Source organism: Triturus cristatus, chromosome 9 (genome assembly GCF_964204655.1).
Source record: "Triturus cristatus chromosome 9, aTriCri1.1, whole genome shotgun sequence".
Classification (NCBI taxonomy): Eukaryota; Metazoa; Chordata; class Amphibia; order Caudata; family Salamandridae; genus Triturus; species Triturus cristatus.
Genome location: NC_140592.1, coordinates 18,285,427 through 18,305,372, shown reverse-complemented (window position 1 = coordinate 18,305,372; position 19,946 = coordinate 18,285,427). Strand labels below are relative to the sequence as shown.

Sequence of the window (19,946 nt, the reverse complement as noted above, 5' to 3'; positions counted from 1 at the left end):
ACCGCCTTGGGGCCGCTCGCTACCTCAGCACCTTCGACCTGACTAGTGGATACTGGCAGATTGCCCTCACCGAGGGAGCCAAGGAGCGCTCCGCCTTCTCCACCCCGGATGGGCACTACCGCTTTAGGGTGATGCCGTTTGGAATGAAGAATGCCCCGGCCACCTTCCAGCGGCTGGTGAACAGGGTCCTGTCCGGACTAGAGGGGTTCAGCGCAGCATACCTCGACGACATAGCAGTCTTCAGCTCCCAATGGACCGAGCACATCCAGCACCTCCGTCAAGTCCTGCTGGCTCTGCGCCGGGTCGGCCTCACCATCAAAGCCAGCAAATGTCAAATTGGGCACGGCTCCGTAACCTATCTGGGGCACCAGGTGGGAAGTGGGCAGGTCGCCCCCCTCCAGCCGAAGATCGACGCCATCCTGTCCTGGGAACCCCCCGCAACCCAAACGGAAGTCCGGGCCTTCCTGGGCCTCACCGGCTACTACCGAAGGTTTATCAAGAACTATGGCAGCATCGCAGGCCCCCTCACCGAACTAACCTCCAAAAAACACCCCAAGAAAGTACACTGGACTCCCTCCTGCCAGAAGGCGTTCGACACCCTCAAGGCCGCCATGTGCGCAGCTCCAGTGCTCAAAGCACCCGACTACCCCCAGGAGTTTGTGGTCCAGACGGACGCCTCGGAACACGGCATCGGGGCAGTCCTCTCCCAGTTCGACGACAAGGGCATAGATCGGCCCATAGCCTTCATCAGCCGAAGGTTGCTGCCCCGGGAACAGCGGTGGAGCACCATTGAGAGGGAGACCTTCGCAGTAGTTTGGTCCCTCAAAAAGCTACGACCCTACCTGTTCGGAACCCACTTCCGAGTACAAACGGATCACCGCCCCTTGCGGTGGCTGATGCAGATGCGAGGGGAAAACCCCAAGTTGCTACGCTGGTCCATCTCCCTCCAAGGGATGGATTTCACGGTGGAACATCGCCCCGGGACGGACCACGCCAACGCGGACGGCCTGTCCCGATTCTTCCGCTTCAGCGAGGAGAACCCCCAAGTGGATGGGTAGTTCTCCCCGCCTTTCAGCTGGGGGGGGCACGTGTGAGACCGGCCTCGTGGCGTGGGCCCTCCCGACCAGCAAGTTACCCTACAACCACGCCGAACCTCGTGGACACGGCCTTCCGGCTCCCGTGGGCCAACATCCCGAGGGCCGACCAGATCCCCAACACGCATGCCCGGCCGAGGGAGAACGAAACCCCCACCCCAAACCAGACCGAGAGGCGCCGACCCTGTCACACCTCTGGTCTCTCCCCCGAGGGAGGTTTCGATCGACCACCAGGCCCCCGGTGAGCGGGCGCCTCGCCTGCTGGTTGTCTGGAGTCCCTCCCAGACCCACCTGAACAGATCAAAGGGCCAAGCGACAGGAAACCCCGACACACCGCCCCCCAGGCACCAGACCCCTCTCCGCGAGAACTCCGGACTTCAAAGAGGAGGGGGAGTATAACAAGGGGTGCGGAAAGGACGGGAGCAGAGAAGACCTGGACTGACGAGAGCCTGCTGACCTGGTCGCGGCTCGATCGCTCACCGAACAGAAGAACGCTACCCGAACTCTGAACCACCTGAGCCCTGCGGACGCTGTCGCGGCTCCCCGAACTCTGAACCATCTGAGCCCTGCTGACGCTGTCGCGGCTCCCCGAACTCTGAACCATCTGAGCCCTGCTGACGCCGTCGCAGCTCCCCGAATTCTGAACCATCTGAGCCCTGCTGACGCCGTCGCGGCTCACCGAATTCTGAACCATCTGAGCCCTGCTGATGCCGTCGCGGCTCCCTGAACTACGACCCTCCGGTGCCTGCTGAGTGACTCGCGGCCCGCTCCTCCAAGAGAATCGGCAGAGATTGCCAAGAGAAGCAACATCCCCTCAGCTCGAGGATTGAGAGCTGTGCGCCGGATACCTCGCAGAGACACTAATTCAAAGACTGTCCCGCTACCCCTTTCCCTCCTCACGAGATCGCTGCCGCTTGTGGCATTAATTCTGCACCCGCCTGCCGGATCATAAAGATCCCTGACAACTACCGATAAAAGCATATTGTCTTATAACGACTTACTGTGTGGTGTCCCTCTATCCGAAGAGAGAGTAAGAGCAGAGTGTGCGGTCCTAGGTGCGAGACCCTTCCAGGAAGGGCCTCCCTGCTCTTGCTCGGCCTAACTCTGGGTAAGGTGGGCCTCCAGGTGGTCGGGAACACATTCCGCAGCCTCCCCGGGGAACGCCTTCCAACACACACACACAACCACACACAACCTCACACAACCTCACACACAACCACACCCACACAACCACACACCCACACCCAAAACCACACAACCACAACCACACACACACACAACCACACAACCACAACCACACCCACAACCACACACATGACCACAACCACACACACAACCACACACACAACCACACACACACAACCACACACACACAACCACACACACACACAACCACAACCACACACACAACCACACCCAACCACACATCCAAACACACACCCACAACCGCACCCACACACAACCACAAACACACACACACACAACCACAAACACACACACACACACAACCACACACACAACCACACACACAACCACACACACAACCACACACAACCAAACAAACAAGCACACACACAACCACACAGCCACACACACACAACCACATACAACCACAACCTCACACACACAACCACAACCACACACAACCACACACACAACCACAACCAACCACACACACAACCGCACACAACCACACACACAACCACACACACAACCACACACACAACCACACACACAACCACACACAACCACACACACACAACCACACACACACAACCACACACACACAACCACACACACACAACCACACACACAACCATCCACACAACCACGCACACAACCACAACCACACACAGACAACCACACACACAGACAACCACACACACACAACCACACACAACCACACACAACCACAACCACACATACAACCACACACACAACCACACATACAACCACACACACACAACCACACACACAACCACACATACAACCACACACACAATCACACACACAACCACACCACACACACACAGAAACACACAAACAACCACACACACACAGCACACACACAACCACACACAAACACAACCACTAACACAACCACACATCCACACACACACCCACAACCGCACCCGCACCCACAACTGCACCCACACCCAACCACACACACCCAACCATACACACCCAACCACACACACACAACCACACACACACAACCACACACACACAACCAAACACACACACAACCACACACACAACCACACACACAACCACACACAAAACCACACACACAACCACACACACAAACCATACACACACACAACCACACACAACCACACACAACCACACACACAACACCACACACACACAACCATACACACAACCACACACACAACCACACACACAACCACACACACACACAACCACACACACACAACCACACACACAACCACACACACAACCACACACACACACAACCACACACACCCACACACACACACACCCACACACACACCCACACACACAACCACACACACAACCACACACAACCACAACTACACACACAACCACACACACACAACCAAACACACCCACACACACAACCACACACACAACCACACACACAACCACACACACAACCACACACACAACCACACACAACCACACACACAAAACCACACACACACACAACCACACACACACACACACAACCACACACACACACAACCACACACACACCACACAACCACACACACAACCACACACACAACCACACACACAACCACACACAACCACACACACACAACCACACACACACACACACAACCACAACCACAACCACACACACAACCACACACACACAACCACACACACAACCATCCACACAACCACGCACACAACCACAACCACACACAGACAACCACACACACAGACAACCACACACAAAAACAACCACACATACAACCACACACACAACCACACATACAACCACACACACAACCACACATACAACCACACACACAACCACACACACAACCACACATACAACCACACACACAATCACACACACAACCACACCACACACACACACACACAGAAACACACAAACAACCACACACACACAACACACACACAACCACACACAAACACAACCACACACACAACCACACATCCACACACACCCACAACTGCACCCGCACCCACAACTGCACCCACACCCAACCACACACACCCAACCACACACACACAACCATACACACACAACCATACACACACAACCACACACACACAACCACACACACACAACCACACACACACAACCACACACACACAACCAAACACACACACAACCACACACAAAACCACACACACAACCACACACACACAAACCATACACACACACAACCACACACAACCACACACAACCACACACACAACCACACACACACAACCACACACACACAACCACACACACAACTACACACACACCCACACACACACCCACACACACACCCACACACACACCCACACACACAACCACACACACAACCACACACACACACAACCACATACACAACCACACACACAACCACACACACACACAACCACACACACCCACACACACACACCCACACACACACCCACACACACACCCACACACACACCCACACACACACCCACACACACAACCACACACACAACCACACACAACCACAACTACACACACAACCACACACACACAACCAAACACACCCACACACACACAACCACACACAACCACACACAACCACAACTACACACACAACCACACACACACAACCAAACACACCCACACACACACAACCACACACACACACACAACCACACACACAACCACACACACCACACACAAAACCACACACACACACACACACAACCACACACACAACCACACACACAACCACACACACAACCACGCACACACACACACAGACAACCACAACCACACACAACCACACACGACCACAACCACACATACAACCACACACACAACCACACACAACCACACATACAACCACACACACACACAACCACACATACAACCACACACACAATCACACACACAACCACACACCAACCACACACACAGAACCACACAAACAACCACACACACACAACACACACACAACCACACACAACCACAACCACACACACAACCACACATCCACACACACACCCACAACCGCACCCACAACTGCACCCACTCCCACACACAACCACACACACACACAACCATACACACACAACCACACACACAACCACACACACACACAACCACACACAACCACATACACAACCACACACACAACCACACATACACAAACCATACACACACAACCACACACAACCACACACAACCACACACACAACCACACACACAACCACACACACACAACCACACACACACAACTACACACACTACCACACACACAACCACACCCACCCACACACAACCACACAACCACACACACACAACCACACACACACAACCACACACACCCACACACACACCCACACACACCCACAACTACACACACAACCACACACACACAACCAAACACACCCACACACAACCACACACACAACCACACACAACCACACACACAACCACACACACATACAACCACACATACCCACAACCACACACACAACCACACACACAACCCCACACAAAACCACACACACACAAAACCACACACACATACAACCACACACACATACAACCACACACACATACAACCACACATACAACCACACACACAACCACACACACAACCACACACACACACAACCACACACACACACAACCACACACGCACACAACCACACACACACACACCACACACAACCACACACACACAACTACACACACAACCACACACACAACCACACACACAACTACACACACAACCACACACACCCACACACACACCCACACACACAACCACACACACAACCACACACACAACCACACACACACACACAACCCCACACACACACACAACCACACACACACAACCACACACACCCACACACACACAACCACAACTACACACACAACCACACCCACACACCCACACCCACACCCACACACACACCCACACAACCACACACACAACCACACACACAACCACACACAACCACACACAACCACACACAACCACACACAACCACACACAAAACCACACACAAAACCACACACACACAACCACACACACACAACCACACACACAACCACACACACAAAACCACACACACATACAACCACACACACACAACCACACACACACCCACACACAACCACAACTACACACACAACCACACCCACACACCCACACCCACACACCCACACCCACACACCCACACCCACACACACACAACCACACACACAACCACACACAACCACACACAACCACACACAAAACCACACACACAAAACCACACACACATACAACCACACACACAACCACACACACAACCACACACACAACCACACACACAACCACACACACATACAACCACACACACACAACCACACACACACACACACACACACACACACACAACCACACACACACACACAACCACACACACAACCACACACACAACCACACACACAACCACACACACAAACACAACCACACACACAACCACACACACACAACCACACATACACAACCACACACTGGTTAGAAGCAGCAGACCAGGAAGCAGAGGACGGCCCGGGACCAGGGTTCAATTACCGACGCGGCAGGGTCGTGGACCAGGGCCAGCAGACTCGATAATTCTCGCCTCGTTGCCTACTCTAACCAGGGATCACACTCGGCAACTCTGGCCATTAGCTTGCCTCATCTCCACAACGGCCCCCCACATTCGCTGGGGATGCCTGGTTTCACCTTGGAGATACCCAGGAGGGACCATCTCGCAGGGATAGCCAGGACGGGTTCCCCAGCGGTCTACAGCGCCAGGACGCCTCAGGGCAGCAGTGCGCTTTACAAGACATATACATTTATACATTTACATTTACAAATCCACACACACACCCACAACCACACCCACAACTGCTCCCACACCCACAACCACACACACACACACAACCACACACAACCACACCAAGCATTGGCATATCCAATAGGTCTCGCCTTTGGGAACTTATAAGTGTTTAGCCACGCAACAGTTGATGTGGTTGCACCAAGGATATTGTGCTGCATAACTAAATACTTAGAAGGTCCCAAAAGCGAGACCTATTGGCTGTGCCAATGCTTGTTATAAATTAGGAACTGTGTGGGATTCCCCGTGGCTAGAAACCCGTACCTGTGTCAGTGTGGTGAAAGACGTGTCTAAAATGCACAAAGGTAAAAAGCCATCTCTCATCACACATTTTGCCACACAAAACCTAGAAAGATATCTTGTCAAAGACCCTATAAAGCAATACTTACAGTCCATTCAGCTTGGATCAATGTATCTTGTCCAATCATGTGCTTTGCTAGCATTGGCCACTCCCTTTAATGTGTTATAACTATACAATGCAGCCCACAGTGCAGGAGGCCATGACTGGAATGGGACAGTGGCCCGCGGGCTTGCTCTGAATGCAGCCCACAGTGCAGGAGGCCATGACTGGAATGGGACAGGGGCCCGTGGGCTTGCTCTGAGAGCAGCTCACAGCGCAGGGGGCCATGACTGGAATGGGACAGTGGCCCGCGGGCTCCTCTGAATGCAGCCCACAGTGCAGGAGGCCATGACTGGCATGGGACGGGGGCCCGCGGGCTTGCTCTGAGAGCATCCCACAGTGCAGGAGGCCATGACTGAAATTGGTCAGGGGCCCGCTGGCTTGCTCTGAATGCAGCTCACAGTGCAGGAGGCCATGACTGGAATGGGACAGTGGCCCGCGGGCTTGCTCTGAATGCAGCTCACAGCGCAGGAGGCCATGACTGGAATGGGACAGGGGCCCACGGGCTTGCTCTGAATGCAGCCCACAGCGCAGGAGGCCATTACTGGAATGGGACAGGGGCCCGCGGGCTTGCTCTGAATGCAGCCCACAGCGCAGGAGGCCATGACTGGAATGGGACAGGGGCCCGCGGGCTTGCTCTGAGAGCAGCCCACAGTAAAGGAGGCCATGACTGGAATGGGACAGTGGCCTGCGGGCTTGCTCTGAGAGCAGCCCACAGTGCAGGAGGCCATGACTGGAATGGGACAGTGGCCCGCGGGCTTGCTCTGAATGCAACCCACATTGCAGGAGGCCATGACTGGAATGGGACAGGGGCCCACGGGCTTGCTCTGAATGCAGCCCACAGTGCAGGAGGCCATGACTGGAATGGGACAGGGGCCCGCTGGCTTGCTCTGAGAGCAGCCCACAGTAAAGGAGGCCATGACTGGAATGGGACAGGGGCCCGCGGGCTTGCTCTGAGAGCAGCCCACAGTAAAGGAGGCCATGACTGGAATGGGACAGGGGCCCGCGGGCTTGCTCTGAATGCAGCCCACTGTGCAGGAGGCCATGACTGGAATGGGACAGTGGCCCGCGGGCTTGCTCTGAGAGCAGCCCACAGTGCAGGAGGCCATGACTGGAATGGGACAGGGGCCCGCTGGCTTGCTCTGAGAGCAGCCCACAGTGCAGGAGGCCATGACTGGAATGGGTCAGGGGCCCGCGGACTTGCTCTGAGAGCAGCCCACTGTGCAGGAGGCCATGACTGGAATGGGACAGTGGCCCGCGGGCTTGCTCAGAGAGCAGCCCACAGTGCAGGAGGCCATGACTGGAATGGGACAGTGGCCCGCGGGCTTGCTCTGAATGCAGCTCCCAGCGCAGGAGGCCATGACTGGAATGGGACAGGGGCCCACGGGCTTGCTCTGAATGCAGCCCACAGCGCAGGAGGCCATGACTGGAATGGGACAGGGGCCCGCGGGCTTGCTCTGAATGCAGCCCACAGCGCAGGAGGCCATGACTGGAATGGGACAGGGGCCCGCGGGCTTGCTCTGAGAGCAGCCCACAGTAAAGGAGGCCATGACTGGAATGGGACAGTGGCCCGCGGGCTTGCTCTGAGAGCAGCCCACAGTGCAGGAGGCCATGACTGGAATGGGACAGTGGCCCGCGGGCTTGCTCTGAATGCAACCCACATTGCAGGAGGCCATGACTGGAATGGGACAGGGGCCCACGGGCTTGCTCTGAATGCAGCCCACAGTGCAGGAGGCCATGACTGGAATGGGACAGGGGCCCGCTGGCTTGCTCTGAGAGCAGCCCACAGTAAAGGAGGCCATGACTGGAATGGGACAGGGGCCCGCGGGCTTGCTCTGAGAGCAGCCCACAGTAAAGGAGGCCATGACTGGAATGGGACAGGGGCCCGCGGGCTTGCTCTGAATGCAGCCCACTGTGCAGGAGGCCATGACTGGAATGGGACAGTGGCCCGCGGGCTTGCTCTGAGAGCAACCCACAGTGCAGGAGGCCATGACTGGAATGGGACAGGGGCCCGCTGGCTTGCTCTGAGAGCAGCCCACAGTGCAGGAGGCCATGACTGGAATGGGTCAGGGGCCCGCGGGCTTGCTCTGAGAGCAGCCCACAGTGCAGGAGGCCATGACTGGAATGGGATAGTGGCCCGCGGGCTTGCTCAGAGAGCAGCCCACAGTGCAGGAGGCCATGACTGGAATGGGACAGGGGCCCGCTGGCTTGCTCTGAATGCAGCCCACGGTGCAGGGGGCCATGACTGGAATGGGACAGTGGCCCGCGGGCTTGCTCTGAGAGCAGCTCACAGCGCAGGGGGCCATGACTGGAATGGGACAGTGGCCCGCGGGCTCCTCTGAATGCAACCCACAGTGCAGGAGGCCATGACTGGAATGGGACAGGGGCCCGCGGGCTTGCTCTGAATGCAGCCCACAGCGCAGGGGGCCATGACTGGAATGGGACAGTGGCCCGCGGGCTTGCTCTGAGAGCAGCTCACAGCGCAGGGGGCCATGACTGGAATGGGACAGTGGCCCGTGGGCTTGCTCTGAATGCAGCCCACAGTGCAGGAGGCCATGACTGGAATGGGACAGTGGCCCGCGGGCTTGCTCTGAGAGCAGCCCACAGTGCAGGAGGCCATGACTGGAATGGGACAGTGGCCCGCGGGCTTGCTCTGAGAGCAGCTCACAGCGCAGGGGGCCATGACTGGAATGGGACAGTGGCCCGCGGGCTTGCTCTGAGAGCAGCTCACAGCGCAGGGGGCCATGACTAGAATGGGGCAGTGGCTCGTGGGTTTGCTCTGAGAGAAGCCCCACAGCCTTCAGCCTCCTGGGGAAATGCCATAGTGACAGAATGGCCAGTCGGGTACTCGGGGGTCAGTCGTGAATGGGGGGGTAGGGGGGACCCTGAAGTCCACAGTAGCTTGATGTGCTTTAAAACACATCTGTGGCACCCTTTTCCAAAGAACCCTTTGGTGGCCTCTCCGACCCCCTGTACAGAGGGTTTTGACTTTGCATGTTCATGGAATTTACACATAGCACAACCCTAGCCACAGGGAGCGGATCACTGCATATGGTCACAGCCGGACACAGAGTGACCGACGGACAGGAGAGGCGGCTGTCTGTGCACTTTTCATTCCATCCACGCTGTTGGTCCAGCGTGCGTTATAATGCACCATGTGTCAAGGGGATTCTGTTTTGACTCGGAAACCTGTACTTTGAAAGCAGAGTATGATACCAATGTCCCCGCTTGTCCATGGACTAGGGTAGTGCCCACTGTACCCTCTGAAGGTCTCACGTGTCGTACCACCTTTCCCTAAAACTGCCAGGGTGAGAATGCCTCAGCTGGGGACATATAAATGTGTCCCCGGAGACCTCTCAGAACATGTAACTCCAGCTAGAGACTGCCTCGGCTGCCTGCCTAAAGCTCACCCACATGGGCATGAAACTACTCCCGGTGCAAAGTTAGGTGTAGCGAGTCCTTTCACTGCTTCTCAACTCTCTGCATGGCCCTGGCAGAGGAAAGGATCACTAGCAGTGTGTAGGAAGAGTCCTAGAGAGCACCAGCTGTACGTAGCTAAAGTGAGTGAGCACTCACCGTCTGTCAGAAGATGGAGTGAGAGTGTGCTGAAAGAGGAAAAAGGCACTAGCTGTGTGTACTTAGAGGGAGTGAACACTCGCTGTGTGTAGGGAGAGGGCGTGAGCCCTAGTTATGTGTAGGAAGAGGGAGTGAGCACTCGTGTGTAGGTAGGAGTGAGCAGTAGCTGTGTGCAGGTAGAGGGAGTGAGCACTCGCTGTGTGTAGGTACAAGGAGAGAGCACTAGCTGTGTGTAGGAAGAGGGAGTGAACACTCACTGTATGAAGGAGGAGAGAGTGAGTACTTGTGTATAGGTAGAAGGAGAGAGCACTAGCTGTGTGTAGGAAGAGGGAGTGAACACTCACTGTATGAAGGAAGAGAGCGTGAGTACCAGCTGTGTTTAGATAGAGGCACACAGGTATGCTGGTATGCGGTGTACACTGAACGTTTTTCCCTCTCCACCCCACCCCCCTTCTTCTCTCGGTTGCAGTTACCTGGTGATGCCTTTCATGGCGCGAGACCTGGCACAGGTGATGAAGGTGCAAAGACTCACTCACAGCGCAGTAGTTTACTTCCTGTTCCAGCTCCTGCGAGGACTGCAGGTGAGTTTACCCATTGTGAAGGCGGTGCACGCCCCTGTTGTGCGTGAAGCAGTGCGTGAACCTTCAGCATAGGGATTTGCGGGGGAATTAATTGCCCATGACGTGCAGCCAGTGGACAGCCACTTACAGTTCAAGGTTCTCGTCACGTGCTTCTGAGATCACAGATGGAGAACAGCCAATGGCACTAGTTTGAGGATCACTCACTCATTGGGCGTGACTCTCACACATCTGCACACTGTCTCCCTCATAAAAAGCCTCATCGTGTTTTACATTTTTATTGACTCTTGCATCTGTGTATCAGCAAAAGATTATGTTGATCGACAATCCAAAAATATCAAACCTGTTTATCACTTTGCCTTCTACAGGGTCTGTGCAAGGAATTGGCAGTGGGGGTCTCTTAGGTTCCACTTCCGGTTGGTTTTCCAGTGTTGAGTTTTACACTGAGAGTGTTTATGTAGAGGGGGAGTGTGCAGTCCAACAGCAGGACAGATGTGTTCTGAGCATCACAGACCATGCGCTCTCTGGGTGAGGAGCTTTGCCATCCAGGCCTGATCCCACCAGGCTGCTGACCACCTGAAAAACTCTCTTCTAAGTAAATGTAAATCCGTATTTGTAAAGTGCAAACTACTCACCCTTACGGGTCTCAAGGCGCTGTGGGCCGTCGTGGAAATTAAGTGAGCTATGCCCAGAGTCACATGGTGCTTGAGCTGCCCCCAGAACCAGGGATTGAACCATGAGCCCTGCGCTCCGAAGTCAGCTGCCCCGGCCGCTGCACCACACCTCTCAACTCAAGCGAGAAGCCACAAAAAACAAAAGGCTGAAACGTGAATCGGATTTGTAAATGTTTCTGATAGTTTGATCTTTCATTGGCCCGGGTTTGTGTCCGCCAGGTTATGGGAAGTCTGTTCCTCTGATGGATATTAATGTGTTTGGTGCTTGCGTTGTCCAACGTCCGATGCAAGCACTACCTCCATGGTGCTGCGCACGTCCATTGGCCGAAGCAGCCCCGCCCACTCTTTAATTCTCCCGCCCTGCGGGAGAATTGGCACTGGGGTTAAGGGCTGCTGTGGGCGGCAGCACCACCCACGTTTAAGATAAAAGATGTATATTTCATAAATGTATTCAACATTCATCTCAAATGATTAATACTATTAAGTTACACATGTTGTGTCCAGCATAGGCCCAGGTAAAGTTTGTGGAGTGACCAAAAAACTCTCCCACGCTATGTGGAGTTCCGCAAGTGGTAAATTGCATTACAGAGCGCCTTTCGCATTCATTTTTTGTGCCGGGTGTTTGTCCCGCGCTGTAAAATCAGTGCAAATGGTACCACGCACAGCGCAAGAGAGCGCTGCTTCTCCCTGCCGCTCGAGTAGATATTGTACTCGAGCGGCACTTCCTCAACACGAACGAAGGTTTCTCAGCGCAAGTGGTAGCGGCCATCCTCGACTGCAAGAGTTGTGAAATCTCGTCGGGAGGTGGTCTGGAGTAAGATTTTCCTCGCTTGCGCTCACCAACTGACCATTGGTGAGCGCGAGAGAGGAAAACGTTTTGCTTTCGGAACTCCGTGCACTACAAACAGCGCGGAGTGGGAAAAATTCTGCAAATTCCGCAAGCAAAGCAGAATTTCACACCCAGACCTGCTTGACAACAGCATGACCCACAGAAGCGCTCACTGCCCTGCAGGTCTGCTGGTGGGCGTCCAACAAATGCACCAAATCAGCATCTTTTATCATAAACGTAGGCGGTGTGGCCTCTGCAGGGAGAGGGCCAGTGGCCAGGGTTGTGGTGGTGAGACAGACCACCAGCCTGTGACCATCTGGGCACCACTTTGCATTTCTCGCCCTCACCATGCACCTCCTCTCAGACAAACCAGTTTCCAGGCTCTTCATCTCAGAGGCGAGGCGCACGCGGTGAGTGTTTTACCAGGCAGTGCCCAGTTTCTAGGCACTATAGCCAATCTGACCCCCTGCATTGTGTTCGGTAAGCTGTTTGCACTTGGTAGGCACCGCACTGAGCTGTGCAGATTGTGTTGGAGACTGTCGCACCTCTGTGTGGAGGGCACCCGCCTCCTCACCTGGTACCAGGTGCGGTGCCAGTTTCCTTTTGATATTTAAAACGAAGATGCTGAGAGCGTGAGATCTACAATTTGTAGACGGTATTTATTTTATATCTGGGGCTCCCACCTGCATGAGCACGAGCTGTTAATGTTTATTATGTACCCCTCCTTCTGAGGTGGATTTGCCGATCGGAGAATGGACAGCTTGTCTGGGAAGCTGGGACAGCGGTGCTGTCACTGACGTGGCTGGCTTTACCTCCGCTCCGTGACGCACACTTTGCAAACCATGGACGCGCTTTGGTGAATGTAGTATACACCCGTTGGCGCCCCCTCCTCCTGCAGGGTCGCCCACTCTGGGGACCCCGTGACCCTGCCTAGGCAGAGGAAGGAATGGGCCCCTGGGCTGGGGCCCACAGCTGCCCCTCCGCTCCGTGACGCACAATTTGCGAATGCGAACCATCGACGCACCCTTAGTGAATGTAGCATGCACCCGTTGACGCCCCCATCCTCCTGCGGGGTCGCCGACTCCGTGACCCTCCCTCGGCAGAGGATCTGCAGGGTTTGGCTGCCTTTGTGTGAGCGGCGCGGGGGCGCTGGGCAGGCATTCGGCGGACATGTCTGCACAGGCCCCTGTGCTCTCTCCAGCCCTCCAGGGGGAGGGCAGGTGTGCCAGGAAAGCAAGTGGCATCTCACAGAAAGAGCCCTCGGGTCCTGCTCACATACCTCAGAGTCAGAGAGCCTGAAATGCCACCATAGACTCTGCACACTGCGCATTACCCACAGAGCGCCGGGTGGTAGCAGTGCGCTTTAAAAGGGCACCAGCGTGAGTGCCAGGGCGCCTTAAGGTAACTGGGCGCATTATAAGCTCATCACTGTTAGTGCAAGGATGCCTTAAGGTAACTGTGCGCATTATAAGCTCGTCGGTGTTAGTGCAAGGACGCCTTAAGGTAACTGTGCGCATTATAAGCTCGTCAGCGTTAGTGCAAGGACGCCTTAAGGTAACTGTGCGCATTATAAGCTCGTCAGCGTTAGTGCAGGGACACCTTAAGGTAACTGTGCGCGTTATAAGCTCGTCAGTGTTAGTGCAAGGACACCTTAAGGTAACTGTGTGCATTATAAGCTCGTCAGTGTTAGTGCAAGGACGCCTTAAGGTAACTGTGCGCATTATAAGCTCGTCGGTGTTAGTGCAAGGACGCCTTAAGGTAACTGTGCGCATTATAAGCTCATCAGCGTTAGTGCAAGGACGCCTTAAGGTAACTGTGCGCGTTATAAGCTCGTCACTTTTAGTGCAAGGACGCCTTAAGGTAACTGTGCGCATTATAAGCTCGTCAGCGTTAGTGCAAGGACGCCTTAAGGTAACTGTGCGCATTATAAGCTCGTCAGCGTTAGTGCAGGGACACCTTAAGGTAACTGTGCGCGTTATAAGCTCGTCAGTGTTAGTGCAAGGACACCTTAAGGTAACTGTGCGCATTATAAGCTCATCACTGTTAGTGCAAGGACGCCTTAAGGTAACTGTGCGCATTATAAGCTCGTCAGTGTTAGTGCAAGGACGCCTTAAGGTAACTGTGCGCATTATAAGCTTGTCAGTGTTAGTGCAAGGACACCTTAAGGTAACTGTGCGCATTATAAGCTCGTCAGCGTTAGTGCAAGGACACCTTAAGGTAACTGTGCGCATTATAAGCTCGTCAGTGTTAGTGCAAGGATGCCTTAAGGTAACTGTGCGCATTATAAGCTCGTCAGCGTTAGTGCAAGGACGCCTTAAGGTAACTGTGCGCATTATAAGCTCGTCAGTGTTAGTGCAAGGGCACCTTAAGGTAACTGTGCGCATTATAAGCTCGTCAGTGTTAGTGCAAGGACGCCTTAAGGTAACTGTGCACATGATAAGCTCGTCGGTGTTAGTGCAAGGACGCCTTAAGGTAACTGTGCGCATTATAAGCACATCAGCGTTAATGCAAGGACGCCTTAAGGCAACTGTGCGCATTATAAGCTCGTCAGTGTTAGTGCAAGGACGCCTTAAGGTAACTGTGAGCATTATAAGCTCGTCACTGTTAGTGCAAGGAACCCTTAAGGTAACTGTGCGCATTATAAGCTCGTCAGTGTTAGTGCAAGGACGCCTTAAGGTAACTGTGCGCATTATAAGCTCGTCAGTGTTAGTGCAAGGACGCCTTAAGGTAACTGTGTGCATTATAAGCTCGTCAGCGTTAGTGCAAGGATGCCTTAAGGTAACTGCGCATTATAAGCTTGTCAGTGTTAGTGCAAGGACGCCTTAAGGTAACTGCGCATTATAAGCTCGTCAGCATTAGTGCAAGGACACCTTAAGGTAACTGTGCGCATTATAAGCTCGTCAGTGTTAGTGCAAGGACGCCTTAAGGTAACTGTGAGCATTATAAGCTCGTCACTGTTAGTGCAAGAACCCCTTAAGGTAACTGTGCGCATTATAAGCTCGTCAGTGTTAGTGCAAGGACGCCTTAAGGTAACTGTGAGCATTATAAGCTCGTCACTGTTAGTGCAAGGACCCCTTAAGGTAACTGTGCGCATTATAAGCTCGTCAGTGTTAGTGCAAGGACGCCTTAAGGTAACTGTGCGCATTATAAGCTCGTCAGTGTTAGTGCAAGGACGCCTTAAGGTAACTGTGCGCATTATAAGCTCGTCAGTGTTAGTGCAAGGACGCCTTAAGGTAACTGTGCGCATTATAAGCTCGTCACTGTTAGTGCAAGGACGCCTTAAGGTAACTGTGCGCATTATAAGCTCGTCAGCGTTAGTGCAAGGACACCTTAAGGTAACTGTGCGCATTATAAGCTCGTCAGTGTTAGTGCAAGGACACCTTAAGGTAACTGTGTGCATTATAAGCTCGTCAGTGTTAGTGCAAGGACGCCTTAAGGTAACTGTGCGCATTATAAGCTCGTCGGTGTTAGTGCAAGGACGCCTTAAGGTAACTGTGCGCATTATAAGCTCATCAGCGTTAGTGCAAGGACGCCTTAAGGTAACTGTGCGCGTTATAAGCTCGTCACTGTTAGTGCAAGGACGCCTTAAGGTAACTGTGCGCATTATAAGCTCGTCAGCATTAGTGCAAGGACACCTTAAGGTAACTGTGCGCATTATAAGCTCGTCAGTGTTAGGACGCCTTAAGGTAACTGTGAGCATTATAAGCTCGTCACTGTTAGTGCAAGGACGCCTTAAGGTAACTGTGAGCATTATAAGCTCGTCAGTGTTAGTGCAAGGACGCCTTAAGGTAACTGTGCGCATTATAAGCTCGTCAGTGTTAGTGCAAGGACGCCTTAAGGTAACTGTGAGCATTATAAGCTCGTCACTGTTAGTGCAAGGACGCCTTAAGGTAACTGTGCGCATTATAAGCTCGTCACTGTTAGTGCAAGGACGCCTTAAGGTAACTGTGCGCATTATAAGCTCGTCAGCATTAGTGCAAGGACGCCTTAAGGTAACTGTGCGCATTATAAGCTCGTCAGCATTAGTGCAAGGACACCTTAAGGTAACTGTGCGCATTATAAGCTCGTCAGCGTTAGTGCAAGGACGCCTTAAGGTAACTGTGAGCATTATAAGCTCGTCAGTGTTAGTGCAAGGACGCCTTAAGGTAACTGTGCGCATTATAAGCTCCTCAGTGTTAGTGCAAGGACGCCTTAAGGTAACTGTGCGCATTATAAGCTCGTCAGTGTTAGTGCAAGGACGCCTTAAGGTAACTGTGAGCATTATAAGCTCGTCACTGTTAGTGCAAGGACCCCTTAAGGTAACTGTGCGCATTATAAGCTCGTCAGTGTTAGTGCAAGGACGCCTTAAGGTAACTGTGTGCATTATAAGCTCCTCAGTGTTAGTGCAAGGACGCCTTAAGGTAACTGTGCGCATTATAAGCTCGCCAGTGTTAGTGCAAGGACGCCTTAAGGTAACTGTGAGCATTATAAGCTCGTCACTGTTAGTGCAAGGACGCCTTAAGGTAACTGTGCGCATTATAAGCTCGTCACTGTTAGTGCAAGGACGCCTTAAGGTAACTGTGAGCATTATATGGTCATCAGTTTTACTTCTAGAACACCGGATGGTAACAGTGCTCACCAGCCTCAGAGCTAGGACAATCCCTGGTACTGTATGGTTCCTAAGCTCACCAGTCTTAGCTCCCGGACACTGTGTGGTAGTCAAGCGCTTTATAAGCACATCATCCGCCGGGATACTTTGGTAACCGTGTATGATGTGCAGATACAAAACACAATTGACTGGGATGCGGCCCTAGTAATTCCCAGTGGCTGAGATTAATCAAGCATTCCATCCATCACTTTTTCATATTCTTCAATGTGATGCCCTCAGTGCAACAGGTATGTCACCTGCACCCGACTGAAAAGGTCCAAATAGGGTGAAACCGGGCTTGGGTTCCTTGTCTTCTGGGTCTGAGCGAACCGTCCTGGCAGTTTCGGCTGGTCTGTTCCGATTGGAGCCACACCGAGGCTAATTTGCATATGGCTGAGTCTAAACTGGAGTGGCATGGTGGGCAAAGAACCATAGAACAAGTAATTACCTGTGGCCGACATTAGTTGAAGCATTGAATCCATCAGTTTTCTGTATTGTTCAGGATGAGACTGAGTGCACAGAAGCACTGGGGGATGAGTGAAACTGCACCTGAGCCTTGTAAACAGTTGTCCTGAAGTGCCCCAGATAGAGAGATCGGTGTAACCCAGAACCATGGGAGATGCCCAGGTGGTTGTAGTGTCTTGGGAGTTTGCAATGATGGAACCCTTTTGGCTCCAGATGGACTCCGTAGGACAGTGACTCAAGTGTTAGAGCGGAATGCACTGAAGGATGGTTTAGAATGTTGAGTTCGCCGTTACACGCAGAAGAATAAAGATGTGTAAATCTAAGGTCTGTGTGTAGCGGAATGAAGACGTGTATTATTAAGCTCCGTAGGTAGCATAGTCCTTTGCGGGTACCCAGGATGGGGAGGATGCTACATGGGGCAACAGAGAGGTAGTGGGGTGGGTGCAGTCCCTGCCAGCTATAGCGCCCAGAAGTGTTGATTACTGAAGTGTGTATACTGAAAACAGCTGAGATTAAAGTGCTTTCTTTCTTGCAAAGGTATGCGCTGCGCTGGACATTCACTTTATTGTGACTGCTGGCGGATTGTTGAGCTCTGAACTCGAGCCCTCCTCCCCCACACTACCTCCATGAGAGGGCTGTGACCGCTCGCCCTCACTGCCCTCCTATGAGGGTGTATTTACCATGGTTGGCAGAGTCATATAAGGATGGGCCCTGGGCTACCAGAGGCAAACAACTCACCCCCCACTGTGGAGACCCAGTACCCCTGCCTGCACCATGCTGCCCCCACCCACAAACAGGGTCAGACTATCTGTCAACTCAGATGTGTTTAGTTATTTATTTTGTTTCTGGATAATGTTTAATGTTGTCCAGTTTCTTTTTTTCAGCTGGGGGTGAAATGATAAGCACCTCAGCTGGGAGCCGGTGGAGGCTGTGTGAAACCTATCCGAAGCAGGGACCTTTAGCAGGACTCCATAGAATCTAGCTCCTCCTCTCCACTGGTGGAGGATTCTGAGTGTCCTCAGGGTCATGAAGGACCTCAGCACACCGCTCCATGGAGAGTGGCACTGGGCACTGATGGTGTGCTGGAGGAGCCAGCAGCAGGGACCTTCCTACTTCATAGAATCTAGCTCCTCCTCTCCACTGGTGGAGGATTCTGAGTGTCCTCAGGGTCATGAAGGACCTCAGCACACCGCTCCATGGAGAGTGTCACTGGGCGCTGATGGTGTGCTGGAGGAGCCAGCAGCAGGGACCTTCCTACTTCATAGAATCTAGCTCCTCCAGTCCACTGGTGGAGGATTCTGAGTGTCCTCAGGGTCACGAAGGACCTCAGCACACCGCTCCATGGAGAGTGGCACTGGGCGCTGATGGTGTGCTGGAGGAGCCAGCAGCAGGGACCTTCCTACTTCATAGAATCTAGCTCCTCCAGTCCACTGGTGGAGGATTCTGAGTGTCCTCAGGGTCACGAAGGACCTCAGCACACCGCTCCATGGAGAGTGGCACTGGGCGCTGATGGTGTGCTGGAGGAGCCAGCAGCAGGGACCTTCTGACTTCATAAAATCTAGCTCCTCCAGTCCACTGGTGGAGGATTCTGAGTGTCCTCAGGGTCACGGAGG

General features: G+C 53.5%; 1 protein-coding gene across 2 annotated transcripts in view; it reads left to right on the top strand.

Annotated features, from left to right (window-relative positions):
- The window catches only part of LOC146797275 (mitogen-activated protein kinase 14A-like), a 130,801-nt gene that overhangs the window by 53,761 nt on the left and 57,094 nt on the right, over nt 1-19,946 (top strand). For both annotated transcript variants that reach the window (XM_085624246.1, XM_085624247.1), the window contains exon 4: nt 11,630-11,741. In XM_085624246.1, the coding sequence (XP_085480372.1) occupies nt 11,630-11,741 (112 nt within the window). The remainder of the gene's footprint in view (nt 1-11,629; nt 11,742-19,946) is intronic.